Source organism: Dryobates pubescens, chromosome 3 (genome assembly GCF_014839835.1).
Source record: "Dryobates pubescens isolate bDryPub1 chromosome 3, bDryPub1.pri, whole genome shotgun sequence".
In the NCBI taxonomy this organism is placed as follows: Eukaryota; Metazoa; Chordata; class Aves; order Piciformes; family Picidae; genus Dryobates; species Dryobates pubescens.
The window spans coordinates 4,023,901-4,046,049 of record NC_071614.1 but is presented as its reverse complement, the minus strand read 5'-3'; the positions used below and the strand labels follow the sequence as shown (position 1 = coordinate 4,046,049).

The window sequence follows — 22,149 nt, the reverse complement described above, 5'->3', positions numbered from 1 at the left end:
ACCCTTTATTTAGCTCAGGAAATTGTCTAAAACAGTAAAAACAGGCCCAGCCTTCAAGAATCCTGTGGCCCAAAAAGATAACTCTAGTACATCCCATAAGGACACCACATGCCAAGTAATTCCTCACCAACAGTATCACCAATCCCTATGTTCCCTCCTTTTCTTGCATCCCTCCATGTGCTTAGAGGACTCCCCTTTGAACTGGTGAATCAAGCTTCTTCAATCTGTCCTCCAGCTTTTTCTAAGGTGGTTTTCTACTTTGGAATCTGTGGGTAAACTTCACTGATTGTATGGAGAAAGGAAATTAAGGTAGTCTCTAGGCCATTATGAAAGATATACTTTATTAAAAGTCACCTTTTCCTCCACACAGCCCTTCAATGAACTGCATGCTCTTGCATCTTAGGCTTAGTTCACAAGTGTTACAACGGCCAGTAGTGCAGTAGAAGATATGTACATGCTGGCTGAGCCTAAGTGACATACATTTAATGCACAATCTTCCTTTTTCTTGAGTTGGATTTACCAAAACTCAAGAGGCTTTCACTTTTCTAAGTGGCCACTGTTTAAAGGGCAAGGCCTGCTCATCTTCTGTCCAAAAGAAACAGATAGGACTAAGATTAAAGGGAAATTAGAGCAAGTCTCTGTAGACACAAGGAAACCTGATGTCCAACTCAGAAGCAAAACAGAATGGTATGGCTGTAATCATAGACTCACCAAGGTTGGAAGAGACCTCAAAGATCATCAAGTCCAACCTGTCACCCAAGGCCTCTTGACTAAACCATGGCACCAAGTGCCACATCCAATCCCCTCTTGAACACCTCCAGGGATGGTGACTCCACCACCTCCCTGGGCAGCACATTCCAATGGCATACAACTCTCTCTGTGAAGAACTTTCTCCTCACCTTGAGCCTAAACATCCCCTGGCACAGCTTGAGACTGTGTCCCCTTATAGAATCATAATGATCCCATCCACTCCAGTCCTATCATGCCTTTCTGAAATAATCCCAGCAGAAGACCTGACTGCAAAATATAACACCTTGGCTTTTGGTAGGTCACTGTCTTGCTTGGCAGGCAAGATGTCCAATAGCCCACTTACCACTGGCAGTCTTATGGTTTATAGCTACAAGTTTATTTGGCACAGGAGAAGAAAATTTCAAAGTGCTCTTAAAATACTTAGAAAATACAAAGATTTCTACCACAAATGTTGTATCAGTAGCTTTTACAATAAATTAGACAAAGATTAGCAGCACAGATAGATCATTTACATTAATGGCTAGCAGTGAGTCCCAAGATCACCACCTCCAAACACTGATGTGTTTCACTGGTTTTGCACCAACACAGCAAGTATTTCCATTTCACAAGACTTCCATTCGTATAAATTGACGCCAATTTGGTGTTTCTGGAGTTCCTCAGCTTCCCAGGGAACGGCACCAGCAGTGCAGCCCTTCCTCATGGTTCAGTGAATGGCAGGGAGAAGTCAGGTCCATGAGAGGCCTTCCTAGCTCTCTGACAAACACATGCGATTCCTCGATCCCTTCCCCACAAGTTGCCCATGAAGTTTGTGATGCGGGCTCACATTTAAGGCATTGCAACAGACATAGCCAAAAGGAACTAATGTCAATTCATGTATTTCCATGAGAAGGTGAAAACAGTTCATTGGATTAATTAAAAGAAAATAGTTTGAGTGCAAGCTGTTGACTAAGAGCCAATTAAAAAAGCACTTGCATTAAAACCCTGTTACTGACAAGTGAGGCACGGGAAGTTTGCAGCTGCTAGAGAAGCAGATGTCTCCCACCACCCCTTTTAAGAAGGTCCACTTCAAAGCTGTTGGTCTCTGGATTCTGCACCTTTCAGTCATCCTTGGCTCGACCTTTGAAGGCATCCATTGAACTCGTGACTCCAAAATACTCCGCGAGGAGAGCAGCTGCTTTCACCGGTAGCATACTGCAAGTAGGGGAATTAAGGAGAGGGAGAAAGAAACAAGCAAACAAAGAAACAACAAAAGAGACATCAGAAGAGTTGTGCAGTTCTATCACAGAATTAGTTTTACCTGGCTAACACTGGCAAAGAGAGCACATTGTCTGCAGTGCCACTGCTCCCCTCAAAATAGCCACTACACTCATCTGGCAGCTTGAGTTACTAGACCAACCTCCTAGTCTGGCTTGCAACAGGATCAAAAGCACTCTAATGCTGGGGTAAGAGACCAGATATGTAGTTTCTGAGGAGCAGGCCCAGTCTCTACAGCCCACAGTAAAACTGCACTCCAGTGAAGTCAGCAAGACATTTCTGTGCTCCAAGGGTACACTGAACCCTTAGAAACATACAAAAAGAAACCCCAAATACTCCAGAGACATGCAGAACTTAGTGATAATTCCCACCAACAGGTAGAAGCTTGGTTGGCACTTTTAGTCAAGGCCAGAGCTGAAACATCCCTGGGCAGAGAAGAGGAAAGGCAGAACTTACGCTTTCAGAAGTACCGCGATACTAACACCGCGTGGCAGCATCAGAACTTCCTGGTCCTGCCGAATTGCTGTCACTATCTTCTCAGCCACATACTCTGGCTCCAGCAAGGGAAGCAAAGTTGGCCACCTGGAAGAGAAGACATTCCTCAGGTTTACATTTTCCTCAAAGTAGTTTCCACTTTGCAGTTACTCAAGTAGAAGAAGAAATAACCACAGCCACTCCGGCGAACAACAGACCCTTCATCAGGTTGGGAAGTGAATGGCCATTAGTCTTTTCCCTCTTTAAGACATAATTAAGCCACATCAGGGTTTTACTCAGCTCCTAGATTTTGTCATTATCCAAGCATACTGAGCAAAATTATGCCTCTGATTTCAGGTGACAGGCAGCTTAGAAAGCAGAGATGGCAACTGCAGCATTTAGCTTCTGCCGAGGGAAGGATGCTGATTATATTTCAGGTTTCAGCTTAAATGAATAATAAACCTGAGATGAGGCTGTAGTGTGCTGTCTCCTGTCCCTAGTGACAAGTGACAGGATGGGGAGAAATGGCCTCAAGTTGCAGGAGGGCAGGTTTAGTTTGGATATCAGAACAAAACTTCACTGAAAGGGTTCTCACACACTGGAACAGGCTTTCCAGGGAGGTGGTTGAATCCCCTCCCTGGAGGTGTTTAAAAGACAGAGATGTGGTGCTGACAGACGTGGCTTAGCCCCAGATTTGGTAGAGACACACAATGGCTGGATTCAGTGATGTGAAAGATCTTTTCCACCAGAAAGGCTTGTGATTCTATGCTTCTATGCCATTTTGTCACTGGGCAGCACCCTTAACACCCATCGCAGGCCTCGAAAATAACACAGGCAAAGAACAGCCCTAGCTTGTGACTTTCATAAAGGAAACTAGAGCACAAAGCATGCTAAATGTGCAAGCTGCATAAATACCTCAGCAGTTCACTCACTTGGATTGACAGCCTTCAAACATTCCTGTGTTTATGTAAAAAGGACACACAATGGTGGTTTTGACACCACTCTTCTCCATATCTTTCATCTCTAAGGCAATCGACTCTGCAAAGCCAACTGCTGCAAATTTGCTTGCACAGTAATCTGTAAAACAAATAAAACATGAATTGCAGTTGAACATTTTCACTTACTAATTGAACTCTATTAAACAGGTTCAGTGAGTCCTAGCACTGAGCATGTGCACAGAAAGAAGGATCAGTTTGTACAGAGAAGAGGGCCAAAGCTGTACCTCAGGGTTTTCACACAGTGCACAGCAGCAGCACTGCAGAAAGGATACACACACAGAGTACCTGCAGGAAATGACTGTCCAGTAATAAACCACTTTACAGCAGAGCAGGAACTGTTTGCAGGATTAGGTTGCTAATAAAAATTCGTCTTTGATGTCATTCACTCCTCCTCTCTCCCAAGTTAACTCTTCTAGCCTGGCAGACACAGGGTCTGTCATCACATCCCCATGACTACCTTTCCACTCCACACAAATCCCCAGCAAACAAAATCATCTTTTCAATCCAGATTTCAACCTGTTCACCAGCTTCTTATGCATCAGACTCAGGCTTTCAAGTCTCTCTAATATGGTTTCAGTGTCAAACTTGGTTTGTATTCCTTATCACTGCCTTGAAGTCAGAGTTGCTCTCCTGCTCTGCCACCTTATTTCATTTTCCTTTGCATCCATTTTCCACAAATTCCTTCTGAGTTTGCCCTAATCTCAACATTTCCTTTCCACCTCTGTACAGGTCCTCTTGAATGCATAGCTGAGAGACAGAGAATGCAAAAGGAGATATTATACCTCTGCTTCTGCACCACATCTGCATTTTAGTAGTGCTTGGAGTCAGGCAGACCTGTACAGGACTCTGCTTAGCTTAAGAACATGCTTAAATAAATAATAAAAAAGCATTAAAAAAATAAAAAAGAGACTTCTTCCCCACCAAGCACCTGCAGGTTAACTCCAACAACACTGAAGTTGTTTCCAAAGCTCTGCATGGCTTTTAGACCCTCTGCCTTGGCAGCAAAACCTGGTTTACAGCATTGCAGAGCACCCGGAACACTCTCTGGGAAGCAGTGGTCTATTTAAGGGCAGCTGGTCTGAAGAGTAGGACCATTTGCTTTACCTATAGGCAAAGGCCCACAAACTCAATACTGGGAAATTTTTTCCTGAGTACTAATTGCAGAGTTTAAATGAAACTATTGTCCAGAGGAGCAGCAGCTTTAACACCCTACCTGCAAGACGATTGGTTCCAACCAGTCCTGCAGCACTTGCAATACTAACCAAGTGTCCGTGGTTAGAGGCTATCATTGCTGGCAGGAAGGCTTTGTAAGTCTGCAAGGTAAGTCAGAGTTGCAATGAAACATTTTTACTAAGCTAGGTGCCAGGTGTTGTTTGTAAAGAAATTCTCCCTATAGGTTAAGTTAGGCTTTCCCCCCACCTCTTAAAGAGAGCTTGTCATTGGAACTCTAACTGCTAAGCTGGGGCTTCCCAGGCCCCATCAGTAGCACTGTCTCCTCCACACCAAAGAGAGAAGGTAACTTGCTGAAAGCTGAAGATACAGCTTCAGCTAGTTGCTCAGCTTCTTTCAGCACTGCAGTGTTCCAAATGCTAAGTAAATGCTGACTGCAAAGTTTGTAAAAGGGCAAGAATTTGGAACTTCACAGCTTCCTTCCACTAAACTCATTTCATCTTTCTGATCACATTTATGAAGAAAGTGAAGCATGTTTTAATATCTCCTTTGCAGCTCTTTGAAAGGAACACCAGATAGGTGACCTGCCTTGCCTGGAAGGACGAAAAAGCACATTAAGTTACTCATTTTGGACAAAGGCCTCACTTAAGAGCACTGTCTGAACACGTGGGATTTGTTACTGAAGTCATCATAACCACAAAACAGAACTGAGCACTTCTGTTACCACAGCAGCAGCTTTCAGGCTGGGCCTGCTTCATGTACATTAGTATTGAGGGATTCATAGATAGGTTTAGGGTGGAAGAGATCTTGAGGATCATCTAGTTCCAAGCTGTCTGCCATGGGCAAGAACACCTCTCACCAGCTCAGGCTGCTCAAGACCTCATCCAACCTGGCCTTGAACACCTCCAGGGAGGGGGCATCCACCACCTCCTTGGGCAACCTGTTCCAGTGTCTCAACACCCTCACTATAAAGAATTTCTTCCTAATCTCCAGTCTAAATCTGCCCTCCTCAAGCTTCAATCCTTTCCCCCCTTATCCTATCACTACAAGCCCTTGTAAAAAGTCCCTTCCAAGGGACTTTTTCATAGGCCACCTTCAAGTACTGGAAGGTTGCTATAAGGTCTTCCCTAGCTTCAGAACTTAGCAGATAGTAAATTTCAGTTCCTAAAAGCATTTGTAAATATGAAGCATTTTGCTTCCAGCTACCTACTCCAGAGGTTCCCTGAGGATCCATTCCTCCACCCTTTATTAATTTTACAGGCTCCCAGGCCTGTAAACTAATTTCTTGTCTCATTTCTGACTGAACTAACAAGCAGCTCATATCCTCAGGTTATTTCCCTCAGGTCCAAAAGGCAAAATTAACACCGAAAATGTGTCAAAAGGATGTTTTAGTGTGTGCATGCAAAGTACAGGTATTACCCAGAAGTGTGCCATTATGTTCACTTCCATGGTTTTTTCCACAAGTGAATCTGGAGAATCCATAAACCTCTTCCCAGTGACGATGCCAGCGTTGTTGATTAGGATGGTAACGTCACCAACTTCTTTTTTAACCTAAAGATATCAGGCAATACAGACAGAATGAGGCTTTCCAAGTTTTATACAGGAAACCAGAAGAAATGGAAGTCTTGCACATTGTAACTAATTTGAGCTTAGCATGGACCCAAAGAGCTCAGGTTCCCACACACTCTCATCCATTGCCTTTTTAGAGCTGACAACCAGATTTTTGTGGGGGTGTAGAGAGCCTAACACCTCCACAGAGGCTTCTGCTTTGAGCACCTCTGGTTCTTGCTGCAGCTGTTCCTGAGAGTCTCTACTGAAAAAAAAACACACCCTAACACAACAACTGATGTGCTACACTAAACCCATCTTAAAGACAATGAGACTGCAAGCAACAAATTACACACCAAGACGCTCTTTACCACTTCTCTCCTGGCTACCTCTGGTTTTTTCATGCCTAACCTGTCTCACACATCCACACCCTCTTGTTTATATTTGGCCAGGAGGGCTCTGCACTGCTCCATGGGCCTGAAGTGCTAGCCCTTGAATTTTCGAAGCTCAAGGTTAGTTTTCCTCCTCTTCATTCCAGTGTCCTTCACACTGCAATACTCCCTCCTCCTCCACACCTCCCAGTTCAGCGAGAAGCAGTTACAGGCTTGGAGTGAGACATGCTCTGTGGGGAATGGCAGATGTGCAACTCAACTACTGTAAGTGAGCTGCAAGGAGGCCAGAGGATGATCAGCACTTCCAGAATACAAACTCAACAGCACCAGCCTCTAACAAGCTGCAAGAGATGCAGAAGCTTCACTGACCAGAAAGTTTGTTCTAATCATTTTTGCACAGACAGAAAAATGCAAAAATGCAGAAGGCCAGAGCTCCCCAAGCAGCACCAAAGGACCAAAACATTATTTCAGCCAACAGATGTTCCTGAAGACAGCTGAACTTCTCTTTCAATAAGAATTCATCCTCAGGCAAGCCCTTGCTGTGGAAACTTTCTGCTCCAACAGTTAAGTTTAGCAACGTTTAAGGCAAATGAGAACAGGTTGTTAGAATGGAAACTGTTAAGCAACTTTAGCTTTTGGCAATTCTATTAGCCTGCCTAAAATATCTGACCACATGCTCTATTTACAAAGCTCTTCAGAAAGGAAAGTAGACTTCAAGATACATTTCTTAGCTCTGATAAAGCCAGTCTGCAAAAAAACCAAACCAATAAAATAATCTATTCACAGCATGGAATCATCTGACAGTAGCCTAGGCAGTGAATTCTCTTGACAATGCATGGTCTTCAGGGTTTACTTTTGGTCAAAGGCTGCCAGAACTTGAAAGAAGGCTTCAGCTTCAATACAGTGATATTCTGCACTTCACCAGTTAAGTCCTTGCTCAGTACCTGAATGAGTGAGAAGCCACCCAGTTGAAATCTGCTGCTGAGAATTAGCTCTTTTTAAAGCAGGGGAGGTATGTAAGGCAACTCTAAACACCAATGTTCTTGAAACAAGCAGTGTGCACAATAAATTAAAGACACAACTTGAATCTCTTCCTTTGAGGTCACTAAAACTTAAACATCACACACACATGCATTCACTCACCTCAGTACAGTGTCAAACCAATAAAAACAGATACTTTACCTGATCAGCTACCTTGTAGATGTCCTGCCTTTTGCTGCAGTCACAGACGTAACGGTGCACTCTCCCTGCTCCATTTTGTTTGACCAGTTTACCTGTCTCCTTCAGCCCCTCTTCATTAATGTCCCACAGAACCAGTGTGGCTCCAAGGCTGGCAAACTTCAAAGCTAACAGTCTTCCAATGCCACTTCCTGCTCCTGTTATTAACACAATTTCATCACTGACATTCTTCTTCCTTTTAGGCACAATGGAGAACACCAGTGACTCCAGGAAGTAGTAAAAAAGAAGTCCAATGACTTTGAATGTTTTCAGGAGGAAGTTCATCTTGAGGCTATCTCTGCAGATACCTGACAAAAGAAAATGATTACCAGAGAGAATAAACCTTAAGAGAGAGAAAATGCAAACACTGATATTTAAAAAAAATCAAAAAGCATTTTTAGATCCATGCTAAAGATTTTCTCTAGCCTGCTTCTGAGTATTGCTTAATATATATATAGGCTGACACCTGCACATCTGACACATTGTCCTCTTTCTCTGTCATGTCCAGATTGCTCCTAGAATCATTAAGGTTGGTTCCTACTCCCCTCTAGAATGCAGCACAAAATTGATTTACCATTTGGCAGAGGCAGGAAACATCTGCCCTGATCTGCTTGGGAAATTCCCACCCCATACACCAGGGGTTTCCGTCTCTGCTCTGACAGAACGTGGACTCAAACTACAACCAGAAAAGTAATAGTTGCCTGTAAGCATCTTAAGCAGAAATGCATGGCAATTACAAATCAAAACTTATGGCTTGATCAAACAGCTTCAGAGGTCATGAGCTGGTGGTTTAGGTCAGAGGAAGGCCATGCTCAGAGGGCTGCAGCACCTCTCCCGTGAAGACAGGCTGAAAGAATTTGGACTGTTAGAATAAACCAGGTTGGAAGAGTCCTTTGAGATCATCCAGTCCAACCCATCATCCAATACTATCTAATCAACTAAACCATGGCACCAAGCACCCCATCCAGTCTCTTCCTAAACACCTCCAGTGATGGACACTCCACCACCTCCCTGGGCAGCACATTCCAATGGCCAATCTCTCTTTCTATAAAGAATTTCTTCCTAACATCCAGCCTAAAACTCCCCTGGTGCAGCTTGAGACTGTGCCCTCTTGTTCTGGTGCTGGCTGCCTGGGAGAAGAGACCAGCCCCCACCTGGCTACAACCTCCCTTCAGGTGGCTGTAGAGAGCAATAAGGTCTGTCCTGAGCCTCCTCTTCTCCAGGATAAGCAACCCCAGCTCCCTCAGCCTCTCCTCATAGGGCTTGTGCTTGTTCAGCCTGGAGAAGAGAAGGCTCCAGGGAGACCTTAAAGCAGCCTTCCAGTACTTGAAGGAGACCTACAGGAAGGCTGGGGAAGGACTGTTTAGAAGGGTTTGTAGTGACAGGATGAAGGGCAATAGTTTTAAACTGGAGCAGGGCAGATTTAGGCTGGACATTAGGAGGAAATTCTTTACAATCAGAGTGGTAAAGTAAAACACTGGCACAACTGCCTAGAGATGTGGTCGAGGCCCTGTCGCTACAGACCTTCAAGATCAGACTTGATGTAGCTCTCTGCAGCCTGATCTAGTTGGAAGTGTCCCTGCTGAGTGCAGGGGTTTGAACAAGATGATCTTTGGAGGGTCCCTTCCAACCCAGTGAAATCTGTGAAACTTTTAGGACCACAACTTTTCTGCTTTGTAGGCACTCCTTGTCATCAAGAAATCACATGCAGACCGAGCCACGGTTTCAACCCTGCTGAAAAAACTGCCAGCACCGGGAGCTTCAGAACACACCAGGCTTATAAATCTCCCAAACACACCAGGTCTGTAACTGGCTCTCACTACCAGTACTGCTGAGGAGAAGCTGCTTTTGCAGATGAACATTCTGTTGAGGCAGCACACTGCAAGGCTGGTGACTCCCTTCACTTCACTTCCCTGCATTAAGCAAGTGGGCTCGAATCACACCAAGAAGTGAAAAATACACACCCTTGGGTCAGAGCAGGTTTTGCTCTTTGACTAACCGCAGTATACAAGATCGGTATCTTCCTTATCAGCTCAAGGTAGAAGATGCCGGTGCTTACACTTCAACCTTCAGCACGACATGCCCAGTTTGATCACATCTCTTGGCTAACGTTGCTATCTGTGTGCACAGGTGACGGTGTCTGCAAGGTGCCAGCATACTGAGAGCGTCACCGCTCTGAGCAAAGTTCACAAGATCCAGCATGTGGACAGACACGTGCTCCCGGGAGCCTCGGGTTTGGGACACGGGAAACGAGGCCAGCCCTGAATAGGGATCTGACAGCAAGCCACCGCAGATGGTTTTCTGACAGCAAGATTAGGACAGCTCAAAAGTAGCGCAACAACAGAAAAACTTGTGTCAAAAGCATAATGGGTAGGGAACTAAGTTCCTCTTTCTGAAGAGGAGGCCTAGGGTGAATGCTTTCTGTTCTTCATTCCCTTTAAAAGGAGACAAAACATACAGCAGAGGCTCAGGCACAGACAAAAGGCAGTAACAGCAGCGAGGAGCGGCAGGAAGAGCAAACAGCACGGGGACACTTTTCTGGAGTAAACATTGACATCTCCTGTAGCAGGCTCTCATAGCTACAGAGCTTCTACGGATATAAACAACCCCAGGGTAATACAGGAAAGGGGTTAAATGTTACACACGTTAAAAACCCAGGAAGTTTTTGGAAACACAAGTTCTTTGCTGGGTCTAAACCAGACGCAACAAATCTTTCCGATAAACATTGTTGCTGAATTTAACTTGGTTACACTAACTTAATGCACCCAACATCCTCCACTTGCATGAAAGGAGATTGGCAACTCTGGAATAGATAAGGATGTTGCAGTTAATCCCTATGGGAAAAAAAAACCAAACCAAAACACCCAAACCAAACAAGCAAGGCAATTGCCTTTGAAATAACATAAACAATTTAACCTAAACCCAGTTGGAAATTTATGTCAGCAGTTCATTAAGTAATTACATATTAGGCTTACACAGGACAGAAGCACATCAGATCTTAGAGAAGTACTGCCTTTCTCTTAGAGAAGTGGAGTTATTTTAGGCATGGAGACCACAGGAAACTTTGTTAGAACACCAACTCCACATCCTTCAATGAGACACTTAATTTCCACTGACAGGTCTCTCACCAAACTCAGCTCTGACTGGGCCAAGAGTCCTCAGTTCCCACTGGCTAATTAGCACCGGCATCAATACTTCCAATTACAGCAGCTCGAGTAACCAAGGCTATCCAGACAACACATTTGGCTGATTTGGGCTCCCCAAATAAAAGTGAGCAAAGATCCGTTTACAGATGTACCTTTGACGTGCAAAATATCTCAGACCCCTTCCGATGCCAGGTTTTGGGGTTTAATACGCTCACATCCACAGTGTGGCTATCCAAGGTTTCACGATAGCTAGTCGGGCAGATTTCAGGGACAAACTCTGTCAGCATAATTCTGCCCCCAGCCCAACGGATCCTGCAGCCTGTCAATGCCCAGGGAACACAAGGACAGGGCTGAGGCTGGCATCAGAAGCACAAGACACCTCTGCTCGCCAAAGGGATTAGAGCTCGATCACACAACCAGCCGAGCAGTTTGGCAAGCACGAATTGACTTATTTCACCCAGAGGGCTGCGACTCCCCAAAAACATAGCGGCGCTGCAGCTCGGGCAGCGCAAGGACTGCGGTGCAGCGCTGCCTTCCTCACCGCTGCAAGCCTCTCTCGGGTGCACCCCGTCCGCCCCCCACTGCGCCTCATTCCAACCCCCCAGGCCGTTTCCAGCCGCGGAGACCCGCTCACCGCCCTCTCCCCGGCGCAGCCTCCCTGGGACCCCGTCCCGAGAGCAGGGGCGAGAGGAAGCGGCTGCAGGCAGCACTCCCCTCCCCGCCCCGCCCCGTCCCCCCGTGCTCGTGGGTACCGTGAGGGCCGGGCGAAAGGAGCCAGCGGGCACCTCCGTCTGCCCAGCGACAGGCGGCGGCTCCGGAGCGGGCGACAGAAAGCAGGCCGAAAGGAAGGGAGAGCAGACCGGGCACAGCCTTTATGTCGGCAGCACGGCCCGGCCCGGGGCCGACCGGATGCCCGGGGGCGGAGCGGAAGGGTTCCGGGCTCCCCGGAGCTGGGCGAGGTCCGGCCGGGTATGGCTCCATCTGGCATGACCTCATGAAGCTCAGCACGGGCAATGTAGGGTCCTGCCCCTGGGGAGGGCCGGTACGGGTGAGGGGTGAGCTGCCGGGAAGCAGTTCTGTAGAGTGCTGGTGGACAAGATCACCGCGAAGCAGCAATGTGCCCTGTGGCCAGCAGGGCCAACGGGATCTTGGGGTGCGTTAAGAAGCGTGTGGGCAGCAGGTCGAGGGAGGTCCTCTTCCTCCTCTACTCTGCCCTGCTGAGGTAGCACCTGAAATACTGTGTCGAGTTCTGGGCTCCCCAGTTCCGGGCTCTAGCCGTGTGATCTGGTGTAGGTGATCCTGCTCTGGCAGGTGAGGTGGAACCAGGTCCCTTCCAACCCCTAACATTCAGTGAATCTGTGATTTGAGGGAACTACTGGACAGAGTCCAGTGATGGGCCATGAAGATGCTAGGGGACTGGAGCACGAAGAGATCAGGAGAGGCTGAGAAACCAGAGCCCTGGGGAAGAGCAGCCTAGGAGTGAATCTTATCAATGCTGGTCAGTATTTAAAGGGCAGGGGTCAGGAGAATGGGTCTGGGCTTGTTTTCAGTGGTTCTCAGTGATAAGACAAGGGGCAATGTGCACAAATGAACACAGGAGGTTCCACCTAAACATAAAAAGGTAACTTGTTTGCTGTGAGGTTGCCAGAACCCTGGAACAAGCTGCTGAGAGATCGTGGAGTCTCCTCTGGAGCAATTCCAAACCCAGCTGGACACAATTGTGAGTAATCTGCTCTGGGTGACCCTGCTTTAGCAGGGGCTTGGACTAGATGATCTCTGGAGGTCCCTTCCAACCCCCATCTTTCTGTGGTTCTGTGGTAAGAGAGGGGTTGCCCTCTGTGCCCAGCTCAGGCAGGGAGCTGCAGAGCCACCCCTGGGAAGGAAAGCTGTGGCCTCAGGGGTGGGTGGTGAGGAGGTTGCTTGGCCCCCTTAGCAACTCGATGAGGCCAAGGGTAGGGTGAAGGGCTCTGAGGATGCAGCAGCTTGCTGGGTGAGTGCTCTTGGGGTGGTCCCCTCCACTTTCCCCTAGTTTCCTTTTTTATAAAGCATTTATAATGTGCTTTTGATTTTTTATGAGGGAAGAAATCACTTTTGTTGGAGAGGTGATCAAGAAAGGTATGACCATCAGAGATGAAGTCACTATCCCTCTGTATTCAGCACTGGCCAGGCTACACCTGGAACACTGTGTTCAGTTCTGTCCCCTGCTGTACAATTCCAGATGTGGACACAGGGCCCACCTCTGTCCCAGGGACCAGAGAAGGACCACAGAGACAATCAAAGGGCTGAGAAGCTGCCACACGAGGAAAGGCTGAGAGAATTGTGTTTGTTCAGCCTTGAGAAAAGGAGACTCAGGGGAGATGTTACCACCATGCTCCAGTATTTAAAGGATGGCTACAAAGAAGAGGGAGGCTCCTTCTTACAAGAAGTCACATTAGAAAAGATGTGGTGTAATGGGTACAAGTTACTGCTGGGGAGATTGAACAGAGGTGGAGATTTTTCACATCAAAGACAATCATCCATTAAAATAATTTATCTGGGGAAGTGGTGGAATCCCCAGTACTGGGCAGGGTTCTGGGTCATCTTGCCAGGAAAGGGTGGACCAGATGATCCAGGAGGTCCCTTCCAACCTGGTATTCTGTGATTCTGTGACTGGCCTTTGGGATGTGTTGGAATAAGGGAAGCCCAAGTAAGGAATTTATCTGAAGTATTTGTCACTCCATGTAATCCACCTGAGGGTGCATTTTGGGTGTGAAGAGATGACCTGTTCTGTAGGGCCAAACCTCATGTGAAACCAGGCTGCACAGAAAGGGTTTCACCAGGGTGAACGTGGCCCTTCCAGGGTGGTGTCCTTTCAAGGGAATGACCACGATTTGGCACTGCAAAATGTATTTTGAGTTTGCTAATTCAGTGAGGTGCCCTGCAGTCACTGCTATAGATGCAGAATTGTTCCAGAGGGTTTTTGGAACCTTATGCTCATCCTTGGGCAGCAGAACTCTGAAACTGTGCTGAATGTCCACCACTACAAGGAAGGCCCAAGGAGAGGATGCTTAGTAGTGCCATTAAAAAATAAGGCTCAAGGTATTTTCTTGGCTCTGGGATCACTGCTATGTCTCCTTTCTGGACTGGCATGTTTGTGTTGCTGTTAGAATGATGCAGAAGTACAAGGACACAGCTCTCCAAATGCTATTTTCATCCAATGAATTAAGCAAGCGCTTGCTTATGAAACACTGGATTTAATGTACTGCATAAAGAAGAAGAGGAAACAGCAATTCATAACTTAAGCTTCTTTAGGCAGCTTTAAAAATCTGCTTCTTGATCCAGTAATCTCCAAAGAAGTTTTGGCAAATCCCTGTGCACAAACACTTGTGAGGAGGAAGGATGGAGAGAACGCTTGGTGGTACATAACTGGTGAGGGAGCAGGTTGCTTTTCTTGCCTGCCTGCCTCAGGGCAATGGCTCCCTGTGGTCAGAAGGAGCTGGGGTTTGCAAGGTGCTCTGCTGTTGAAATAAACACTTTGCTTGCTTCCCCTGCATATTCTGTGTAAAGTACTGTTGAAAGGGGTCAAAAGGTCTTTCCTTGCACTTTTGGGTCAGTGTCTAGGCTCTGCTGCGTCCTCAGGAGCCACTCACAGAAATGAACTGCTGGATTAGAATATTTATTAGGAGTTAATGAGCTATTGTATTCATACAGTAAATTCAGGAGGTTAATGATAGCCAAACAGTGACACTGATGAAATCTGCGTTTGGCTGCTGCTTCCTTCTTGTGGATTGTATTGTTTACAGCAGCTTGCTTCAAAGGAGGAGGCATGAAAACAACAACAAACCCTATTCATTTACTTTTCACAAAGGTTTAAATATGTGTTTTGCAGTAATAAATGCTTGGAAATTAGTAACATTTAACATTGAGACTGATCCTGTGATCATAGTTGGAGGCTAGAAGGTGGGAGACCTGACTCCTTTCCTGCAAGTAATAAACTCACTGAGTAGAACTTGCTGAAATAATCCTCACCAAGTGTCTTGAGTGTGCTTGTCTGTATGCTGAAAGGCTAACATCAGCCTTAGGGTAGAGGAACCCTTTTCAAGACTGGAAAATGAGTTGTCATCCATGGTGTGGGGGCAGAGAAAACCCACATGGAATCACTACTCTTGATTCAAGCCCAGAAGGGGAACTACTCTAAATTGTATTAGCTGAGGATGTTTCCCTCTTGCCACACATTATTTTTGGACGGGTTTGTGAGTGCTGGCAGAACCCCAGGAGCACAGAACTGGGACGGGTGTTGTTTGTGTGTTTTGTGTAACGTGGTGATGGGTGTTTGTAAAGGAACCCAAGGTCATTCAAGTCAAGAAGAGGTCTGAAGAACTTTCTGAGTGCTCTCACTTCTGCTTCTCTGTAGTGCTTGTGCTTTGTAAGTGTACTGCTAGTCTGTAGCTGTTTTTTTCACCAAGGGCTGCACTGTATTTTGGCCTACTTTAATTTCCAGAAAGCTCTTGGCATTTGGTGCTGGGTAGATATTGGCACCTCTAGTGGAACAGTAGAACCAGTAGCATGCTAAATCGCTATTTATGCCTCATGTGAATCTGTTGCAGATCCTTTATTACATTGAACTGACTTCACCACCAGCTAAATTTGATTATGGCCATGTCACAACAAAATGGCCATAAGATGGACAGAGAGTAAGGGTTGGTGTAAGCTGGATAAATGCAACTGCATGGTGACTGGGATACTCATCCTCGCTTTGGGATAACAAAACACAACAGCCTGGTGTGCTGCTGGAGCCATCCTCTTGAAAGCTCTCTCATTATTTCTAGAGCACTCAAAATGTGATAAATATTTGGATATCAAGGCATTAATTACCTCCCACCTACTCCAAGTGTTGAAGTGGAATAGTGTAATACACTAGTGAACAGTCTGAGCTTTCTGCTTTCTTCTGACCGGCAAGAAGCAGGGAAGGAAGCACAGGCAGTGCCGCTGGTGCCTATAAACTGTGATTCATCCCATACATCTACTTTTAAACTTGTAAATCTTGATAAGCTTCCAGTGGCAGCTGCTTTACCAATTGCAAGTCCATCTCTGCAATTGCAGCCTACACAAACTTGTTCTTAGTCACATACTGCAACTGCCCGGAGGGGAGTGGTCTTACTTTGAAAATTAGTGCCTTGCTAATAGAGGTCAAATGTCACCCCTGTTACCTATGGAAGAAGTAGGGCAAACATCACTTAACCAGAATCCTTCCAAATTCACTTTTTATTCCAGTAGAAGGAAAACAGCTGGGGCAAGGGAGATTCCAGCCAGAAAGAACACTTCAGTGTTCATCCTGAACACTGAAGACCGAATTGCATTCTGAGTTTTCATTTACCATATGCATTTCCTTTAAGTCATATTTACCCTCTGACAGGAGCTAATTGAATTCTAGTTCCCTCTATCAGCAGGTTGAAAATAGACAATTGCAGAACTGTTACCCACTGGTGCCCTGTTCATTATGTCTGGGAAGGGCGCCAGGTCCTGTTAGTGAGGGTGCGGGGGTGAGACGTGCTGCACTAACATCTGTCCAAGGCGTTTACTAACTACACAGCAAGTACAACCAGCAGCTCGTGCTCTCAAGGGAATGTTCTTCTCCCTTGCAAATCAAATGAAGAATGGGACAAATCCTCACTAGCACAGGAACACACCATCTCTAAATAAATACCATCCTGACTGAGGATGCTCACATCCCAGAGTTCACAGCTTGTCAAGCTGTGTTTACAGTGTGATGGTCGGTGTCAGGACCTGACACTTTGCCTTTCATCCCCCAGGTGTTTTACTGCAGCATGGTGAACCTCATCAGAACTGAAGAGTAAAACTACAACAAAATATTTGGGGTCTGCATTTACATCTGTGATCAAATGTACTCTATGCCCACATGGTGCAGATTATTGCGTGGGAAGAAGAGTGAAAACCTGCAGCTCAGTCAGAGCTCCCATGGGCAGAAGCATGGAGTTAGAACCTTGGCAACAGGTAGCATTATAGGCAGGGGTGTGTCTGGAATTCTGTTCTTTACCCAGATGGGAATGCCTGTTATGTTAGTCCTTTGATGCTGAATTCCAATTATTCCTTGTGGATGTAGGTGGCTACATCACTACAAGTAACTGGTGTTTGCTGGTGGCAAAAGTGGTGTATGCTCCTCAGTCACAGAAATGTATGCCACTCTGTTACAGAAGGGCAATGACCATGATGGTGTGAAGGACCTAACCCCACATTTTCCACCTTCCAGAAGGACTTGCCAAACACCTGGTTATCATTTCCTTGTCAGATCTGCAGCTTTGGGTCACACTAAAGAAGCAGGTGCAGCACAGGGATCTGCCCTTGTTGGCATCTCCCCTCAGCCAGCAGCAGCAGAAACACCTCTTTCAAGTTCTCTTTGCAAAAGGTGCCAAACTGCATTGAACTCCCTGCGATGGGGACAGAATTCTTACTCTCTGATCTGCTCTGGGTGCCCAAGTCTTCAGTCCGTTGATCCCAAACATACCGTGGCATGACCTAGCTGGGAGTGGTGGCTGGAGGGAAGGGATGCCATCCAGAGGGACCTTGATAGGCTGGAGAGGTGGGCCCATGACAACCTCATGAGGTTCGACAAGAACACATGCAAGGTTCTGCAGCTGGGTCAGGGCAATCCCAAGCACCGATATAGGCTGGGCAGGGACTGGCTTGAGAGCAGCCCTGAAGAAAAGGACTTGGGGGTGTTCAGTCTGGAGAAGAGAAGTCTCTGAGGAGACCTTATTGTGGCCTTCCAGTATCTGAAGGGGGCCTGCAAGAAAGCTGGAGAGGGACTTTTTAGGGTGTCAGGGAGTAAACTGGGGGTAAACGGAACAAAAATAGAAATGGGTAGATTCAGATTGGATGTTAGGAAGAAATTGTTCTCCATGAGGGTGGTGAGACACTGGAACAGGTTGTCCAGGGAGGTGGTGGAAGCCTCCTGGAGGCTTTTTAAGGCTAGGCTGGATGTGGCTGTGAGCAACCTGCTGTAGTGTGAGGTATCCCTGCCACTGGCAGGAGGGGTTGGAACTAGGTGATCCTTGAGGTCCCTTCCAACCCTAACAATTCCATGCTTCTGTGTAAGCAGGCAGCACTGGCGGAGCTCATCTGCCCCTGGAGCTGAGCCACTTCATTGATGACGTGGCAGTGCTGGGTTAATGGTCAAGTTGGATAAAGGTCTCTCCCAGCTCAAACGATTGATTCAACGATTCCAAGGGTCTGATGTGAGTCCCTGTGCACCAGTGCCCAGCCACAGTGCCTGCCTGCCTGAACTTTGCATGTGAACATATGCCCCTGAACAGCCACCAGCAGCTGTTCCTCTCCAGGATGTGTGTGAAGTGATTGCAGAGGTCGTAAATTTAGTAAATAATTAAAAAAACCCCCTCGATCTCTGAAGTACCACAGCCCTCAAAAGGGAGGAGCTGCTTCCCCCATACACCCACCTGGGAACCAGCTGTAAACCTTCTCCGTACCGACTGGCACAGCTGTTACTGGTCCCAGTACGAATGAGGACTGAGAAAGTGCTACTGCTTTATTTTTCAGGCTGTTTGGCTTCCCCCATCAGGTCTGCAGTTACCAAAAGGAAAAATATTATTTATTTATTTATTTACATCCCTTTCCTTCCTATGGAGCACGAAGGCGTTGATGCTCCGGAAAACCCGGAGGTGGAGGAACGGGACAGATCGGGGCTGCCGCGTCCCGCTGCCACTCACGGTCCCTCTTAACCCTCTTACACAACCAGCACTGACGCTGTCTGCCAGCAGCTGCCGGCGGGCACCGCGGAACGCCAAGCTCCGTCCGCCCCTCCGCTCCCGTCGGGACTGCCGCTGGGGCACGTCCCGCTAACGCCCTCCCAGCAGCCCCCGTGGCGGCCACGGCGCCGTTCCCCGCCCGGGGCTGCTGGGAGATGTAGTGGCGGGCGGCCGGCACGCAGCCCGCCGGGACGGAGCAGGTCCGCGGGGGGCCGCCGTGGGCGCGGGCACGGGCACAGGCACAGGCACAGGCACGGCCGCCCCGCCGCCGCTTCTCGCTAGCTGCCCCCTCGGGCGGCTCGGCAGCGCCGGCACCGCCTGTGCGAAGGCGGCGTGAGGTATTTGGGCCTCTTGAGCCACAAAATGGCACCTGCTGGTTGAGCCGGAGCGAGCGGGAAGCCTTGGCCAGTTCGGTGTCAGTGCAACGCTCAGGCACGTACCCGAGGGAGGATGAGCTTCCATGTGCCAATGATGGCCGTTGAGCAATGATGCCTAATAAAGCTATAGGGATCTGATTCCTGGAATTATTTTTCTCCGAGCCTAGAGCTCGGGTGTGCCCCTGTGATGCCATTGCCCTGGGTGGGAAAAGCACCTGGATGCTGCCATGGGAGCAGGTTTCCACCACCCAATCTCAATGTTGCTGGCCACATTACAACCAGACCTACTCCATGCTGCCAGGGATCAATGCTGCTGGCCATGTTACAACCAGACCTGCTCCATGCTGCCAGGCATCAATGTTGCTGGCCACATTACAACCAGACCTGCTCCATGCTGCCAGGCATCAATGTTGCTGGCCACATTACAACCAGACCTGCTCCATGCTGCCAGGCATCAATGTTGCTGGCCACATTACAACCAGACCTACTCCATGCTGCCAGGCATCAATGTTGCTGGCCACATTACAACCAGACCTACTCCATGCTGCCAGGGCTGGTAGCTCTCTCTCTTTTTTTCCCACCTCAGTGATGTTTAAGGTTTAAATCACCTGCGGATCTTGGCATGCTTTGTGTTCCTCACAGCCTTTCCTTTGGTGGTGGTGTGCTTTCCTCAACCCTTGGGATCAGAAACAGATCGCAGTCCTTCTCCTCCAGGAAAATCCTTAAGAGTGGAATGGTTTGGAGATTGTTAGTCAATCCATGTTTACTACATGTAGTAATTCTAGCAATCACCCAAGCATTACATCTTCAACATTCAGGACTCCCAAAGCAGTCCTCTGTTTCTTATCTGCCAAATACCGATCCTACCTTCACAGCGTTCAGGTGTCCCACTGGCTTTTATTTCGTGTACTTCTCTGTAAACCTCCATCACATTTGTCAAACTGACTTTGCAGTGTGGAAAACTTCACTGTACACACTTGAAAACCTGCTCATCTTTTCAACTTTTCCTCTGAAGCATTTAACATATTCCCTAGCAAAGTTCATAATGCTGAACATTATTTCCTGCTGGCCCCATAATTAACAAACCAATCAACCCCCCCCCCCCCAAACCTAAAAGCTTTCTGAGTGCCATGATTCAGATAGAGTGGCTGTTTGAAGAGGTGGTCGTTAGGTTTTGTTGGAAAGTCCATTTTATATTGTATGTATATTATCTTTTAGTAGCATACAAGGAATGGAGCCACAAAAAAAGCCACAAGTGAATCACTCTTCATGCAAAAGAACAAGGTTTCAGTGTTTCACCACTAAAAGACTGGTCAAACGCTGCAACAGTCTTCCTAGAGAGGTAGTCAATGCCTCAAGCTTGTCAGTGTTTAAGAGGTACTTGGACAATGCCCTTAATAATGTGCTTTAATGTCTGGTCATCCCTGAAGTGATCAAATGGTTGGACTATGTGATTATTGTAGGTCACTTCCAACTGTCCAATAGTCCATTCTATTCTAGTGTAGTCTAGTCTAATCTAGGTTGAAAGTCAAGGAATAAAGTACACTGGAAAGTGAAGTTTTCATCTCATCCCTATATAGATAGACTTACATTCTCATTACATTAGCTGTGCATAAACTGTCTCAACCTGGGGAGCATTGAATGTATGAAAACCACATCAGCATACGTGTTTCAGATTTGAGAAGTTAGTATGTTTTACAAAACAGTTTAATTTAAAGAATGCCAGAATCCCAGCATGGTGGAGGTTAGAAGGGAGCTCTGGCGATCATCCAGTTCAAACCCCCTACTAAAGAAGGCTCACCTAGAGCAGTTGCCCAGGATCACATCCAGGCATCTCTACAGAGACTCCACAATCTCTCTGGGTAGCTATATAGAATAGAATAGAATAGAATAGAATAGAATAGAATAGAATAGAATAGAATAGACCAGGTTGGAAGAGACCTTCAAGATCATCACGTCCAACCTAGCATCCAACACCACCTAATCAACTAAACCCTGCAACCAAGCATCCTGTCAAGCCTCGTCCTGAGCACCCCCAGCGACGGCGACCCCACCACCTCCTTGGGCAGCCCATTCCAATGGGCAATCACTCTCTCTGTGTAAAACTTCCTCCTAACCTCCAGCCTAAACCTCCCCTGGCGCAGCCTGAGACTGTGTCCTCTTGTTCTGGTACTGGTTTTTCTCACATTCAGATGAAACTTGCTGTGTTCCAGTTTGTGCCAAAAGCCCAGCCCCATCCCATTCACCCCTGCCCTTTAGATATTGATAAGCATTGATAAGATCCTCTCTCTGTCTTCTCCAGCCTAACAACTCCTGGTCTCTCAGCCTCTCCTTGTAAGAGAGAGATACATTTGTACTAGCACAGAACAGTTTCCTCTGTGTGTAATTTTAATATTATGGCTAAATCTCCTATGACTGTGAAATCTTAAGTGACAAATCTATGCAGAGAAGGGCATGTGGCTCCTTGAGCAGTTGAGCCAGCAGTTGTCTATCCTGGACAGCTGAGCCAGTGCCCTCTGGTTTTCAGATCTAATGCCCAGACTAGTAATTCCTTCCAATGAAACCATTACTTGTCCCTATGTTGTCAGCATCTTGACATCCCTTTCTAGAAAGTCTGTGTGCCAAATTTCCACTTTCATTTGTTTCCTGCTCTTTCTTCTTTAGCATTGCACCCTGTGAATTTCACCTTGTGTGTTCTGCCACCTCCTTTGTATATGTAACGATCATTCCTTCATTTGTTAGGACCTGTGCAACCACAGCAGAAGGTACACACCAAGGTAATTAATGCATAATAAAACACCACCTTAATATGATTTATTACCAAGAAAAATGGGACCAAGATAATAAGGAAATCTTGGGCGTTCATAATTGTGCAATAAAACATGTATGAAAGGGAGCAGGCAAGACTGTCATCATGCTCTGTTCACCTTACCTAACCTCACTGCAGCTCCAGGTGCTGGTGACTGGCTCTCAAAGCCTGGCCCAAATGGAGATGAGTGGAAGACATCAGAGATGAAAAAGCTCAGAAAATCATAGAATTGTAGAATGATCTGGGCTGG

The 22,149-nt window shown here is 46.9% G+C and overlaps 1 protein-coding gene across 1 annotated transcript; it reads right to left on the bottom strand.

Annotated features, from left to right (window-relative positions):
* Positions 1-1,383: 1,383 nt before the first annotated feature.
* On the bottom strand, positions 1,384-11,840 carry LOC104303518 (short chain dehydrogenase/reductase family 16C member 5). Its single transcript, XM_054179368.1, has 7 exons — positions 11,703-11,840; positions 7,769-8,112; positions 6,066-6,197; positions 4,690-4,789; positions 3,411-3,555; positions 2,461-2,586; positions 1,384-1,941 (listed from the first exon to the last, which is right to left on the bottom strand). Exons 2-7 carry the CDS (start codon positions 8,087-8,089, stop codon positions 1,848-1,850), a joined length of 918 nt encoding a protein of 305 aa, XP_054035343.1. The 5' UTR covers positions 8,090-8,112; positions 11,703-11,840; the 3' UTR covers positions 1,384-1,847.
* Between the last annotated feature and the right edge of the window lie 10,309 nt (positions 11,841-22,149).

Excerpts from the sequence above, each read along its gene's own strand:
- LOC104303518 (XM_054179368.1), bottom strand. The coding sequence starts at position 8,089 with ATGAACTTCCTCCTGAAAACATTCAAAGTCATTGGACTTCTTTTTTAC. Across the intron at positions 6,198-7,768 it reads TCTACAAGGTAGCTGATCAG|GTTAAAAAAGAAGTTGGTGA; the intron begins GTAAAGTATCTG and ends TGATATCTTTAG. Across the intron at positions 1,942-2,460 it reads ATCGCGGTACTTCTGAAAGC|TATGCTACCGGTGAAAGCAG; the intron begins GTAAGTTCTGCC and ends CCCTACTTGCAG.